The following is a 16,698-nucleotide window of genomic DNA, read 5'->3' as shown; positions in this document are numbered from 1 at the left end:
TCTACGGATGCAGCCTCTGCAATACCGGTTGAAGTATCGGGTCCCTCCTCACGCTTGGCGGCACAGCCGCCTGCGTATCAGGGTCAATCAGGCCTGCCTGGCAGCTCTGAAACCCTGGACAAACCCTGTTTGGTTCAGTCATAGAGTACCCCTGCAGGCGGTGTTCAGAAGGAAGGTGCTCTCGACAGATGCGTCCAACCTATGTTGGGGTGCTCTTTGCGAGGGCAGACCAGCCTTCGGCTCGTGGTCTCACGAGGAGAGCCATCTTCACAATCAACTGCCTCGAGTGCTGGCAGCTGGCAGGCCCTTCACTCTTTTCAGGCCTACCTGACGGGACGCCACGTCCTAGTCCAGTCGGACAGCATGACAGTGGTGTCTTACTAAATCACCAGGGCAGTCTTTCGTGCAGCCGCTTATGTGCACTGGCGAAGCGCCTTCTGGAATGGGCATTACCAAGGTTGCTCAGGGCGACGCACATACCAGGAAGAACGAATCTGGGAGCAGATATGCTATCTCGGAGCAATGTCCCCTCAGATGAGTGGATGCTCCACCCCCAGACAGTTCTCACAATCTGGGAGATGTTCGGGAGGGCAGAGATAGACCTCTTCGCCTCAGAAGACAACTCTCACTGTCCAATCTATTTTTCGAAGGAGGAAGATGCGCTGGCCCACGATTGGCCCAGCCGCTTCCTTTATGCATTTCCCCCGACAGGACCTCCTCTCTCAGGCAGACAGGATGATCCAGCACCCTCAGCCAGAACTCTGGGCTCTGCACCTATGGTCCCTCGATGGGAGCCTGTGAACCTCCCCAAGGACGTGCTAAATACCATCTCTCTGGCGAGAGCCCCGTCCACGAGACGCCTCTATGCCCAGAAATGGTCGGTCTTTGTTGACTGGTGCTCAGCACGCAACGAAGACCCTGTGGAGTGCGACGTATCCCCGATACTGTCATTCCTCCAGGAGCGTTTAGATAAGGGTCTCACCCCTTCAACGCTCAAGGTGTACGTAGCAGCCATCGCAGCGTTCCACGCTCCTATCGCTGGCCAATCAGTGGGTCGAAACAGCCTTGTGGTGCGTTTCCTGAGAGGCTCTAGGCGATTGAATCCCCCTCGTCCTCTCACTATTCCCACCTGGGACCTCTCCACGGTCCTCAGAGCTCTCAAAGGGCCCCCCTTTGAGCCACTGCGTTCAGCTGACCTCAGGCTCCTGACACTCAAAACCACTCTGCTACTTGCATTAGCATCGGTCAAGAGTGTTGGCGACTTGCAGGCCCTCTCCGTGATCCCTGCATGCCTTGAATTCGGGCCCAACGACTCCAAAGTCGTTTTAAAACCCAGGCATGGCTACGTCCCTAAAGTGCTCTCGACCCCGTTCAGAGCACAGGTAATTTCCCTCTCAGCGCTGCCTCCCTCGTCGGATGAGCGAGAGCTGGAATTACTCTGCCCTGTCAGGGCATTGAGGACCTACATCAAGCGATCACGGCCGTTCCGGCAATCCGATCAGCTCTTTATCTGCTTTGGCAGCCGCACCAAGGAGTCTTCGGTTTCAAAGCAACATCTGTCCCGTTGGATAGTCGACGCTATTGCTCTCTGCTACTCCTCTATGGGCCTTGACTGCCCCATAAGAGTCAGAGCCCACTCCACTAGAGGAATGGCTTCCTTGTGGACTTGGTCCAGTGGAGTCTCTATTAAAGACATCTGTGAGGCAGGTGGCCGGCTGGTCCTCGCCATCCACTTTTGTCAGATTTTATATCCCGATCTTACAAGCTCGGGTCCTCTCGGTATGATACAGCGGCTTCTGTCGAGCTCCGCCTCATGCCATTTCGGGAGTTAGCTCCCCTTTGCAAGTGTAACACTTGGGTTCGACAGCTTCGGCCTTCTCATTTGTCCTCTGTTTCCCCTGTGGTGTCCAAGACAAGTTCAGTCGTTCCCTGCCGTGGCACGGCGCGTTTGAATTCGTTCCCCATACGCAGTATGAGTGAAGTATCGAAAAGGGAACGTACTTGGTTACTAACATAACCTCGGTTCCCTGAGATACGGAACGAGTACTGCACTACTTGCCGTGCCAGAAGGCTGCGGCTTCAGTGTCGTCACTTCAGTCAAATGACCTGAAATCCCATGGCGAAATGCCCGCTTATATAGCTATAAGCCCCGCCCATTTTGGCGGGCTTCTTCACGCACTTTGTCGCCATAGGCTTGCGTGGCAACGCCATGCCATCATTGGTTCAACAACTTCTCTGAACCAATGACGATGCAGTTACACTGCATTATTGAAAAAGGCTTCAGTAGCGGGAAAAAGGAGACCTTTCCCCCATACGCAGTACTCATTCCGTCTCAGGGAACCGAGGTTACGTTAGTAACCGAGTACATTACCATTGCCATTTTTTGTGTGTTTTAACTAAAAACACTAGTGAGATTTATGCTTAAAATCAGAAAAAAACTGACAAAAAAACTGTAAATGGGACTTGAAAACCAACATACTGTACAGATTTTCATTGTAGAAATGTCAAGAAAATCTTTTCAGAGGTCAGTCAATGCACAAAGCATCATTTCTAACATACGCCAAGCAGCTGTCTGTTCTTTCCACTCATTCGCATTACATTCTCCCCAGCACAGCAACTAAAATATGGCAAACTGACGCACAGCAGGTAGGATTTTTATGCTAAAGAAACTGAAAATAAACAGGGCGCTCACTACAGTCACTCATATTTTTATTGGCGTGAGTTTCCTTATATGGATGAGGTTCTGTTTCAGTAGTTCTGGCATGCTGTGGGTCAGTTTTAGGGAGCCATCAATTTTATTTTCCTCAGTGGCATAAAACAAACGCCATACTCAGTTAACTTTTCAAATTGAGGCAGGGATCAAACATAGAAGTGAGAAATGGAGAAAAGACTTATCACTTCTTGTTGGTTAGAAAGACCATTAATTTCAAAGGGACACTTTATCAATTGTCAGCACTACCAAAAACACGTTCTGGAAAAGAATATGGTATCTAATCAGTGGTGCTACTGATGTTGTAAAGCTGTAAAACTCAGTGCAGATTTATCATGCATCTACAACTGTGGACAAAGTATGCATGACTTTTAACAATCCATGTGTCAGTGCACTTAAATGAGTATGGACATGTTGTTACTTTTAACAGATGTTTCTTTTACGCCTCACTCACTTTATAGCGTCATACGTTTATCTTAACTCTCAAACATTGTGGCACTGCTACAGTGTTGTCAACTAACACCAGTGATAAGCTAAAATGTGCTGTGCTCGTGGGATCACTGTTGAGATCAGAGCGTTAACGCCTTATTGACTTATCAAACCTTTGAAGCCGCAGCTGCAGTCGAGCGATCAAACACAACCACAGGTAGAGGGAGGGAGTGTGCTAACAGCATGCAACAGTGGTTAGCAAATACCACAAGAGATGCAGCCAGTTACAGTGAGGTACTGGGTAAAATCCCAGACCAAAGTAGTCGTGGCCTTATTTTACCTCTCATTATGAAAGGGCCATTTTGTCCTAGAACTTCTGACGCAGCAAGAGGGGAACCACGATATGAGTAATTTTATTTCACGATAACAATATATATCATAATGTAATTGTTTTTGCTTGAAATAAGGTTGATATAATGCAAGTAAACAAGCTTATTGAAGACAAGCAAATAGTAATAAAAAAAACAAAGAAACTAATTATGAGTGTTAGGCTTGTAATTTTAAGACCTAATGCATGGATCTAATTAGGGCTGTCACTAATGATTATTTTGGTATTTTGACGATTAATCGAGTGATCAGATCTTTTTTTTTGTGGTAATAAAAATAGACCTAAGTGTAACCAGTCCTGTATGAACCGCCCTGCTCTAAGCGGGACTCAAACCTGGGTCCGCAGGCATGGAAGTCGGGCACTCTAAGAAGGAGACTAAAGACCACAGTCTCTAGCATCAGTTGCTAGAGCGCCTCTTGAGATCAGGGGAGTGAGGTTTACATGCACAGCTCTTACTGGTCTACATCCGTTACATAAGCAAAGACCTAAGCCTTTCAAATGACTTAAAATACATATATAATAACAACGTGGCAATAATATTGGGTTTAAAAAAAGTAGCAAAAGCAAGTAATCATACAGTTTTATAGAACAACACTGTTAAAATGCATAATATACATAATAAAAACAATCATCTTATGCACATCATGTATTATAACAAATGCCTGCACAGGGCAGAGTGTTGTTACACTTTACAGCAGATCAAATCCCTATTTATTATTGACTAAACGACATTTAAACAAATGTTTACTTAATCTTTAATAGTTGGCCACTTCTTTACAATAGAAATGCTACAGCCACTGTTTTTCTTGGACAAGAATATGAGGACATCAAAACATACAAACTCAAAGCGAGGGTTTAAACTTTTATTTTGAAATCTGGATGAACAATTTGCATATTTAGAAACATTGTATTCTCCTGTGTTGGTGTAGGTTTATAAATCATTTACCTTACAAATCTGATGAAATGGCACACATTGCATTCCCAGAGGAATTTTAAAATTAACCTAAACTCACAGCTTATGCAGAGATCGGAGTTTGAGAAGCTCTCATATAAATGATAACAGTTCGTTTCATTTACAGAGCCACTCTGAGACGCACGTAAACTACATGTATGAAAATAATGAAAGCGCATATTTATATTGAACATATATATTTATATATATTTGAATATATTTAATTAATTGAATCACAGCCTATGTGAATTCAAAATAGCACTATATTATAGTATGGCTTTTAAATGGTTATAATACATCTGGCAGCCTTATTAAAATGGTCTAATATGCGATTCATAGATTCTCGTCTGTGGAATGCGCTACTTCCGGTATTTTTTAAATCAAGTTCTTGAATTTAATCGAGGAATCATGACAGCCTTAGATTTAATATTTTGACAAAATATCCAATTGTTTATATTCAGTTAAGATGTAACCTACTGTGTTTACGTGAATACTCGCCAAGACAATCATTTTGCCATATATTTGTGTTTATTTGACCGTTTAAGTGCAATACGTTTAAAAAAAAAATCTCCAAGACAGCGTGTGAGTACCGAATTGATTGAGTTCTCTTTCACAGCTCTTTAATGCTTCACTTAAACGTTTAAACTGGTCAGGCTTAAAAAATGCATGCAAATATATAAACTTTCATGACGGCGCAACACTACATCACGTTAGAGTAACCACGCTAGAAATGATAATTTCTCAGATTGGAACTGTTGTAATCAACTGAGGACATACTCATTTGCAAAAAAAAAAAAAAAAAATCATAAAGCAAAAGTATTATACTAAAGATACAAGTTTTATTTGAGGAATTATTTGAACTATAACCATTTAAATTAAAAACAATAGACGTCTATGGCATTTATCATCATTTAGATAGCTAAGTGTGTGCGTGTGTGTGTGTGTGTCAAGTATATACAATATACAAAACTTGCATACTGCTACTGTGATATGCAGCACATCCCTTATGTACACTCAATCAGTCATATGTGCAGTCTAAATATTGACCTCATACAAGTGAGTTGTAAACCTCTCATCACACTCTAAAATGTACTTAAAAATGTATCCTTTAAAAATGACAAATGTTCCAGCAGATGTTTAAAATAAATACATGTAAATTCAGCAAAACACTAAAGATTTAACAGATAATTCTAAAAAGAAATTGTCGACATAAAGCAAATTAAAAGCTTTTAGGAATAAAGAGAATGTTAAATAAAGTTTGAAAGTCACATAAGGACACATTTTACCTTTGTAGCCAAGTTTAACTCTTGGCACACTCTCCTTCATGCAGTCCACCTTGGGCAGAGAGAAGAAGAGCATCATCAAGGCAGACCACCAGACACCGGAGAACCGCCCCATCCCGACCTGGTGGAGACGCTGATGTCTGCTCCTCTGGTGCTTTTTGTCTGGTTCCCCAGCAGTCTTCATGACTGGAGAGGAGAATTCTGCTCCTGCGGACCTGTGATGGAGTGGACAGTTAGATAGAGTCATCTAAGGGAGTGGCTGGGCATCTCTGTGGGAGGTGTGTGTTGAGGACTTGTTAAATCCCAAACAAATGTTCAGCTGCTTTACTGTGGTCTCTTTCAGGCATGTCTATGCATTTTCAGCAGCTCTGCATCAGCTGCTGCTCTATTCAAGTCCTTTCTTTTGTCCACCAACACACATACTTTCTCTCTCGCTTTCTAAATCTGTTTGTCTCTAAACAAAAGGTCAGCTTGATGAGAGCAGCCACTTTCAGCCTTCTTCCAAATGCCTTTCTTTTATTTTCTCACACCATCTCTCATATGCTCTGTCCCCGTCTCCCTTTCTTGCTTCTACAACAAACAGTATTGTAAAAGCTGAGCGGCTGGGGTGACGATCATGTCTGAATCTCTGCTTCATTAGTCAACAGAGTGCCATGAAATTGTGGGGGAGAGTGAAAAAACTGTTGTAGTCCATCTTCATTAGGAGATTTCCTTCAGCAGGGAATCACTAAGACCAAGGATTCACACACTCCAGAGTGGGGGCTCTCAAAACAGTCCCATTATTTTGAATGAAGGAACCAGCAAATGAATGAATGAATGAATGAGGGGATGGAGAGACTTCAACTTCTGGGCAAATGAATGAATGCATTTATGTAGATTTATATCAGGGTTTTAGGAAATTAATTAAGAGACTTGTCAGTGAGGGCTTCAACAATAACTTTCAGACAAATACTGTCAGACATCAATTCACCTACTGAGCAATGTTTACATCATTTTGTGGTCTCTATATTTTGTGAGGACTATGACAGTTCTGTGCAATAAAATGTTATGGATATTTAGCCTAGGGTTTAAGTGAGTTTTCACTTAAACCCACAAGTGAGTGGGTTTAAACATTCAAGCGCGAGAAGACGCGAAAAAGAATTCAATTCAGAACTTGCTTGCCATTTTCTGTGCACGCACAAACAGCGATTTCAGTTCTCTTTCTTGTCTTTTTGTGATTGAACAGATACAAACACACAAAATTGTCAAAATACACATCTTGGCAAGTATCCTCATAAACACAGTCGCTTATGTCTGAAGTAAATGTAAAAAATTAAAGAAAACGGATGTGTATCGTTATTTTGGATCCGTGCATTAGGTCTTAAAGTGACAGCAGCCAAATATACCTTCGTCTGTCAGTGTCATTAATGTTAATCAAACAAAAGATGAAGAGAAAAATCACTTTTGTAGCTTTAACAAAGATTAATTATATTCAAATTATACAGTGAAGATGCAGTGTTATTTTACATTTGATTATTCAATAAAGCACTGTTTATTTCATTCTTTGTTCTATTGTATTTTATATATATATATATATATATATATATATATGAAGAGTTTGGTTCCAAAACGCAATAATTCCATTTTGATTAATTTGAGTAAAAAGGTGTTTTCTTTACCAAGAAAGTGGCAAGATGAAAACCACTATTTTCTGTTTCAAACTTTCACATAGCATCTTTTGGTTATAAAAACATTAAAAGTTCAAATCTACATTTTGATTTTAAAAAGTTTATTATAAAAACATGTTATTTTTTTCCCCCAAAATGCAATAAATCCATGATACTTTTTTTTCAAAATGCAATTAATCCATCAATATAAAAGTTATTTTTCAAATTGAAAATACACAACAAAGTAAGTTGATTCACACATATATGACAGAGTCTAAACTTTGCCAATATTTATCTTATGTACAGACATTTTACTAAAAATACATTCAGCCGTCGCTCCCAAAATGAATTCAACGGGTCATCTTGTTAACGTTATAAATTATTTGTCATTACCGATTAAAGAGTATCTTGCGCCACCGCACTGTTAAATAAACACATTTGCCAAGTACATTGTTATTAAAATCGGCTTTTTAAAAAGCCTTCAATGTTTACAGTGGGTGGAATGGTGCGCTGTGATTGGTTGAGAGCGGATATATCGCGTTTTGGAGAAAAAGGAGACTGGTGTTTGTCGCATTTTGGAAAGAAAGGGAGGGAACATGACAGAATAACACGACGGATATCGCATTTTGCGCAAAATTAATAAATGACTTTTCAATACTGACCATATACAATACTGATTTTGGCGGAAACTCGATTTTTTTGAAAATGGCGTTTATCGCGTTTTGGAACCAAACTCTTCATATATATATATATATATATATATATATATATATATATATATATATATATATATATATACACACACACACACGAAAAACAATATATTGCAATGTCAGTTTTTTTTTCCAATACCGTGCAGCCCTAATTTAGCCTTTTTATTTGTGGAATATTAATCGCAATACTGAGTTTTATGCAAGTAGTGTCTAGGGCTAGGCGATGTCTAACAAATTGGCATCAGACGATGTCTACAGTGAAACATTGCGATGGACAATGACAATCGGCAGGGGGGTCATAGTCATTTGTTACTATGGTAATTTGTTTAATCATCACGTTCGCGTTTGAGAGTTAAGCTCAACTTTAATTGGAATGAATTAAAAATGTTCGCTCTGGTCCAATCCAGTGGACATGCACCTTTAATATGGCGCGCATCTGGAGAAAGAGAGAACGTGAACAGAGTTGAAAAGGCTTGAATGAAGCGCGTTTGGCTTTAGATAAAACTAGTAGAGGATACAGCACTGAAATATCATTACCACAAATGATCCTGAGTGCTTGTGGTGTGATCTGCACCGCTGTTTTGACGCGCTGCTCATTTCAACTAGAAACAGTAAAATGGTGCTACCGTTCCATCTTGCAGTCTGGATGGAAACATGCCGGAGTCTGGATGCCATTTGAAAATCAGTAGTTTAGTTTGTGTAAAAAAATCTAGTAGCCTATAATTCGTTGCCGGCTCAACATCGTGATGTCTGTCAGCCATCGGCGATGGACAATGGCATCGTCTAACGGCCCAACCAAAATAGTGTCCATATATTTTAATGACCAACTGCTATATCCACTGCATTGATAAACAGTACAGAAACACTGTTAATCTATTTTTTTTTTAGATGTCTCTGACAAAGACATACATTGTCGCTAAGGACATGCACATTTACTTTATTACTGCACATTTACACACACAACAGATATACATATATCTAACGCTAACATAAAGATAAGTCAGATTTGTCTGTTTATTTAAAGAATATGAAGGCATCACAGATAGCTTTGATTAAGAATGATTATACAGCATCCGTGACATGTAGAGCAGATTTAAAGGGGCTGAGGGAGCTATCTCAGAGAGCAAATGTCACAACGAAATCTGCATGGGGGCTCTTGGGTAATGCCTGAGTCTTGGAAGTTCATATATCAAACAACAGAACTTCTTTCCCATGTATTTTTTTTTTATGTTTTCTTCCTTCTCCAGAAAGACACATTTTTCATCTGATTTGACATCACAGCTATTGTGTCATGCAAACATCTCCTGGACAGATTCCTACACCTACCACAGACACAGTCAACTACAATATCATTCAGCTTTACAAAAGGTCAGAGCAAGTTCATTATTATGAGCTCAGGTTACGTATTTGTGTTGTTCTTGGCAGGGGTCAGTCTTTTCACTGTGGTCATAGTCGGGTGTAAGTGTTACCCCTTGCTCTGTGTAAATAATATTCATATCAACATAAGCACATGCAGACACCAAGGCCATGTTATGTTTTCATATACTAATCACAACATACAACGAAAATTTGTCTTCATTACATCACAAGAAATTCATATCATGTTCAAGGTGGCGGTTGGACTTTCTAAAACCAACACTGGTTTTTAGAGAAGATAAATAACATCCTATCATTTGCCCCATCAGAATAACCACTGAAATATTGCTCTGCGGATATATGGCTGTATTTTCTGGCTTCAATAATTTATACAAGCTAAGCCCAGTTATATTACTATACTTAGTGTCAGCTCACATGGTCGCCATCTGTACAGCTACTATTTTGTTCTTTAAAGAGGAAAAAATAAAAAGGAAAAAAAAATTGTTTGTTTGATTGAACTGAAATGGAGCTAAGTTAGTTTGGCAGCATTCATTTATTTTTCCACATGACTCTAATTGTGTTTAAATGACTGAAGTTGAATTACTCAAAATAAAGAAAAGGTTATTTATACTAAGTGTAAGTGGTACATGTTTGCGTGAGTATAAACAGGAACTGCATTTCTTCAGACTACTGTAAGAAATGTTGTAGTGTAAAGATGCTTTTCACACATGATGCTATTCACACAAAATGTAAGTATTAATATAAGTAATTTTCCTTAATATATAAGGAAAATATCTAGCAATTGTGGTCAGTAAAAGTAGTTAGTGAAAATAACCTTTGCCAACAAGTTTAGCAAATTTTAAACAAATTTAATATGTGTCCTTATTTAATATTCATATAAAGGTTTCACACCATAGCTACATGAGGTACTACTGGTGTAAATGTAAAGTGAAAGTTTTTACAATTAGTATTTCTATTATTAATTATATTTTCAATTAATTTATTGTTTACGTGGTTTCCCAATAATCAATTTTCTTAGAAATACTAATACCATTTTCCATGTTTGCAGTGCAATGTAAACTTAAAGGTGTTTTTAGTTCTGCTAATTAGAAGTTTTACATGAAGAAATGAACATAATTTTTAAGAAATATCATTAAAATAATGCTCACATGACTTACAGACTCTAGATATCAGTCTCCAGACTCCAGTCAGTCTTTTGGAACAAGCTGTTTTATTCTACATGGGGTGTCCCTTTATGGGATGTGTGCCACGTTGAGATCACAGCCGTTACTACTACTACTACTACTACTACTGGTTCGAAGTTAAGTATTTTCAGTGCACACAAACGCAATGACATATTCACTGTATGCATTTACAAAGACTCATATAAAAAGTGGCTCATTTTACAAAAAACATTTATTCTAGTCACAACTCCTCTTGTGTGTATAAAATCTGTGTATTCATGATTCTGTAACCCGGTAATGTGTATACAACTATATTTAATACCTATAATGAAAACATTTGTAAAATCTTATTTCCCTTACTTGTTATGAATACATAATTGCCTCAAGACATAACTGAATGACTGACAGCTTACATATGGAGCGAAAGTAAAAGCAGACCTTTAGTTCAACTCACTGAATAGTATTCGCATGACACTTTGTACAGTCCTTTGGCCTCAACTTAAATGTCCAATCATCCAGCACGAAAGCAGACGATGTCATAACGATTTTATCTCAAATTTCATTTCTAATCCTCAACAACTCCTACAGTCTGTAAGTTTGACATTTTTATATCCACAGCCATTCAGAAGGTTATCATCATCATCATCATCATCATCCATGGATCATTGCACTGTTATGGTAAAGGCTATTGAAAAACATATCAAGTATCGCCACAATGTTAGACAGAGGAAAGAGTACAGTAAAAAAAAGCTTTCAATTGTGTTCTGCAAACATTAAAAAGGGCGAAGCTCTGTCTTTAGACCTGTTTGTTTGAGCCAAGTCCATGTTTAATGATATGCTTTTAATCCCCCTTCTCATCTTTAAAGGAGGACATGTTTTAGCTCTCATACCTGCACTTAGCTCAAGGAGAGCCAGGTGCATATCTAATGACAGAGAGCAGAAAGAGGGTGAAGAAATTCCTCCCTGCCAACATTCCCAAACCTCATTATATGCCCGGAATACCTGACACTCTGTCTGTCTGTCTGTGAGTGACAGGTTTAGGGAATTATGAGTAATTCAATACATCCTGGAACCTCCATAGCCGTAATTGAGAGCAGACAAAGTGCTCGGATAATGCCTCCTGTCGATTAGCTGTGTTTGGAGTGAGCGGATTAAAAACTTTACTGTTATCCACACACAGGTGAAGAGGGGGCGGATGGTGTAAGGTTTAGGCCGTGTGAAGGATGGATAAAAGACGAGGGATTTGACATTCTGTGTTCTATCAAGGGTGCTCAGGTGTGTGAGGCCGCTGACAGGAGCCCTTTGAGAGAGACAAAGCTGAACACAGTCATTTTAGGATACAAACATTCACACACTTAGGGTTGTATGTGTCCAAAACATAATAGATCTGTTACAAAACCTATTTTATGAAGCCAGTTTTAGTGGCTCTACACAAGTTTAGTTTAAGCAAACTCTGGTTTTTCAGGATTAAGAAGATGGACTGGTTTTTAGTGGTGTTCACTGTCATGGTAACTTACACTACATGGAACCAAAACCATCTGGAGGAGGTTTTATTCCGTCTAAGAGATCGCAAATCAAAACTGGACCAATCGGCTGTGAGAAATGGGTCACTGACGAAAAAGGTTTTTAAAAGTGATAAAACATAATGGAGATATAATTAATTTTGAAGTTTTTATCAAGTGTTAACAATGAGATTATGTGTTTTTTTTTTAAAATCAATTAACACTGCTGTTGTCATTTTTTACAAGATGGACAAAATTTGTCACCAAAAAAGTCATTCGGTTTAGCCAAAATTTCGGTTTTACCGACTGACACTTTTGGTTATATCAAATGACGATATTTTCAAAAAATGCTAACAGGCTGATATCAAATACAAAAGAACAATCAAACATTTTATATTTAGCACAAGTTTTTTTAAAAAATATTACAACATTTTCCATGTTTTATAGTGGTTGTACCAAATGACATGGTGTTTTGGGACATGTGTATAAGCAAGTGAAAACATTATGATGGCACTTTTGTATGGCAAGCATCACTTTTTCTTTTCTTTCAATGAGTTTAAACAGAAGTTCCTGCACTAGGGCACAGCCTACTACTTTCTAAATGAGTCAAGAAATCTGGGATTTAAAAGAATCAAAGGTTTGTCTTACTGCCTCATATACTGCTGATGTAGTGAGGAGAGACGTTGAGGCGAGACAGACAGAGAGAAAATGTACGAGAAAGAGAGACAGAAGTCTAAAAAAAAAAAAAAAAAAAAAAATCACACTTCTGTGCTAGAGCCTTTTAACACCCAGGTGGCACTATGCTACACAGACGTACAGTAAACACACTTAGACACGAACACACACACACACACACACAGCAACTAGAATCCATCACTCTGCCACTTAGCGCCCTACTTTGATTCTTCAGCATACACAGAGGAAATCCAGCTCCCCACCCTCTCTGGTATCATGTTTTCCTCTTCAAATATATGTCAGAAGTCCAGCTTGCTAAGCTAAGCAAAGCAAAGCAAAACATTATATTGAGAACACAGGTACAACTATACTGTACGGCATATGTGCTTGTTCAGGCAAATGAAATAAAAACAGCTATGCTTGTGTTTTACTAAAAAAAAGTCAATATAGATAAATGAACTGCTAATATTTATTTTAATCAGTCAATACCTAATAAGAAACACACTCACATAGTCAGTAAAGTGTGTGTATACTACATCTGGCTTATGACTGAGACTTTCTCTTGGTCTCACCCCATAAAACGGTGGGGCGTGTGAGAGAGAGTTTCCATAAAGTCTGCGTGCATCATAGAGAGGTATTATCCGGACCGTTAACACGAGGGAAATACCGCTGGGAAGAGAAAGAGCCCTCTCTAACGCACTCAAGTACTACGTCCTGACTTACTTTAGTCCTCTTACTCTTCTGAAGAACCACAGAGTCAAGAGTTAATGCCAATCCCAGCTCAGCTGTTGGCGTGGACGTGTGAGGAGGACCAGAGGCAGACTGAAAATCTCCCATCTTTCATTCCCTTGACAGACACAACAGACACTTTACTCCCATCAAACATTCCTCACCAGAAAATCTGGCCAGCCGTTTGAAAACAAACCTTATCTACTTTCATAACCTTATTAATCTTTTCCTTAATTTAAAGTCGCCCATGGGAGTTTTTGTGGATTTTAATCCATGTTTTGAGGCAATCAATATGCTACATTACTTCTAAAAGTTGATAAAAGTTAGATAATGGATTTAAAACATGTAAACAAAAACTACTTATGACATAAGGTAAATTCTCTAGAATGATAATGACACTGTGCCAAATGCTGCTCTGAGCCTTTGTGGTCCTCCTCCTTCAAGTCCACACTTTGGTGACACAATGCCACATAGTCTGCCCCATGGAGCCTACATCAGAACACATTTTTCTGAAACTTAAAATTACATCCTACGCACATGCTACACCCATCACAAGTCCCAATCCTCTAATTCCACCTGCAACTGACTAGCAAATCATTCACAGCGAAGAAAACTGCAATGGGCACAGGAAAGGATGACACATGGGCTCATATATATATATATATATATATATATATATATATATATATATATATATATATATATATAATTGATTAAATTAACCAATATATAAATGAAATTATAAATGGAAATAAATTAAATGTAAAATAAATGTATATGTAAATAAAATAAATATTTATAATAATATATGTAAATAAATAATAAAATGGGGCATCTATACAATAGCAAGCATGTGTTGATAAATGCATGTGTGCTTTTGTAATGACGCCGTTTTATAATTGCTTTACACACTTGTTAAAGTCAAATATTTGCTTTACACTAAGTTGCTATAAGATAATGTTTAATAAATCGCAGCTGGGATTTAAATATTCAGAAATAAAACATGTTTTCTATCACCTAAAAATAACATGAGAAGAGAAAGGGGGAGAACCATGATCCACAACCTCAATAAACATCACTGTAAATATGTATCCTCATGAGAGTCAGCAAATCATTTTATACCCTAAAGTCTGTATCATTCAGAGAAGACGTGATAATAATAATAATAAGATGTGATAATAACATAATATAATTCAGGAAAGATTATCGCAATCGACAATCGCCCGTCATAAGACACTAACTGTCACTTACTCTGAGTGATGCACCTTAAAACTTCATCAAAATATGTCTGAACTGCTGAAGATGGGCATTTTGATTAGGTTTTGGTGCTATTCTGCCCAATATTTATCACTGAAATGCAATAAAATGAGGAAATATTAATAATAAAGGGTACCTGTGAGAGCTGGTGTCTGTCGTTATTTTCTGAAAGTCTGAGGCGCAGTTTGACACTTCAAGACCCGTTATTATCCAAAGTCATGCTTGATATATCTTGAAGACGTGTCCGCTGTTCTCAAACTAAGCTCTCTTCAACTTAATTGAGGGGAGACACATACAACGAAAACAAATAAAAAGACTAATGAACTGTTCTCTCAGTGTGTCTGGACTCTGCGAATTTGGCTGCGGTGTCCGCGTCTGTGGCGCTCGTGTCTGCTGGCTCGAGCAGAGAGCGCCAATTAGCGCCGCGTGCAGGGAGGGGAGGGCTGGAATCGCAAAAGAGCAAAGCACGCTTCAACATATTCACACATTTTCCATGAGTTGGAGATACTGTCATTTGAGCCGAGCAATTTATTTATTACTGTATATATACATACATACATACATACATACATACATACATATATATATATATATATATATATATATATATATATATATATATATATATGTGTGTGTGTGTGTGTGTGTGTGTATATATATATATACATACATATATACAAATTATATATATATATAATGATTAACTAAATTCGGTTTGAATAAAATGCGAGAGAATTACGCTGCGTTCCAGACTTCTCATTGCCCCCTACATGAAAATAATGACTAGAACGGCGCTTGAGCTTGGATTAGATCGATTAAAGGTGCAACAGAGGATGTTTTATTTTATACATTTTGGCAATATTACTTGAAACTGTCTTTACTAACTGATAAAAGACTATTTATTAGGTGCACTGAAAGGAATAATATTAATATACATCATCTGTGCATGAGGTAGGGCCTTAAAAACATCAGCCAATCGTTTAACGCGATCATTGCGTAAACGATTGGCCCTCTGGCTTGTCAATCACTGCCATGAAGTTCCTTGTGAGAGACGTGCGCGTTCCAGTAACTTTCCACACTCTACAGGCGCCGCATGCAATGTTTTTGTCAGGAGTAACAACTGCAGATTATGAGTTACCTGCGGTGAGTCCGACATAATGAATCCACTAACATGACACAGCGAATGCCGGTGGTAAACAAACACTCGTGTTCCAATACTCGTGCACGAGTTTTGGGAGGCATTCCCTCGAAATGTGAAGGAGGGGGGTTGTTCTTACGCATGCGCTCATTTCAAAAACTCACTAAGTCTTTGGTTTCTCAGTCGACGAAAATATCCTCTGTAGCACCTTTAATCCCGAGTCCGACCTCAGCAGCACGTCATTTGATATCAAAAGATGGCGTGCGACTGACCATCATTGCGCAACATTATGAGTTATGAATAACTTCCATTTTATATGGAGCTGTTGAATGATCAATTCTGATTGACTGATGAATGTTCTAAGGTGTGCAATTATTTTTCAGGAAACAGCATTACAGTTCCATATTACTTTATTACATATTACATATTACCAAATTATTTATATTATTTCAAAGGTAGCCTACAGCCTACAACAGCAAAATAAATAAATAAATAAAAACCCACAAACACACTGACCAGTGACCAAGCAAATAAATATAACGAATAATATGAAAACAAACTATTTCTCCCCATCTTTCTCCCATACGAATGCACACACATACTTGGGTAAAGTTGGTTTTATATTTGCACATTCGGACTTCTGATAAATTCAGACTTTCCAATAAATGTGCAATAAATTAATGTTTGTGAATTTTAAGCAGCGACATGATATTGACAACCAACAATTGTCAACTTA

At 38.5% G+C, this 16,698-nt stretch overlaps 1 protein-coding gene across 1 annotated transcript in view; it reads right to left on the bottom strand.

Annotated features, from left to right (window-relative positions):
* The window catches only part of sema3d (sema domain, immunoglobulin domain (Ig), short basic domain, secreted, (semaphorin) 3D), a 51,546-nt gene extending 36,308 nt beyond the window's left edge, over positions 1–15,238 (bottom strand). Inside the window, 2 exon segments of the mRNA XM_048169076.1 lie at positions 5,766–5,977; positions 14,961–15,238. Of these exon segments, the coding sequence (XP_048025033.1) occupies positions 5,766–5,946 (181 nt within the window). The 5' untranslated portion in view covers positions 5,947–5,977; positions 14,961–15,238.
* Between the last annotated feature and the right edge of the window lie 1,460 nt (positions 15,239–16,698).

The sequence above is a fragment of the Megalobrama amblycephala genome, linkage group LG19 (genome assembly GCF_018812025.1).
Source record: "Megalobrama amblycephala isolate DHTTF-2021 linkage group LG19, ASM1881202v1, whole genome shotgun sequence".
Classification (NCBI taxonomy): Eukaryota; Metazoa; Chordata; class Actinopteri; order Cypriniformes; family Xenocyprididae; genus Megalobrama; species Megalobrama amblycephala.
This window is presented reverse-complemented; position numbering and strand designations above follow the sequence as displayed.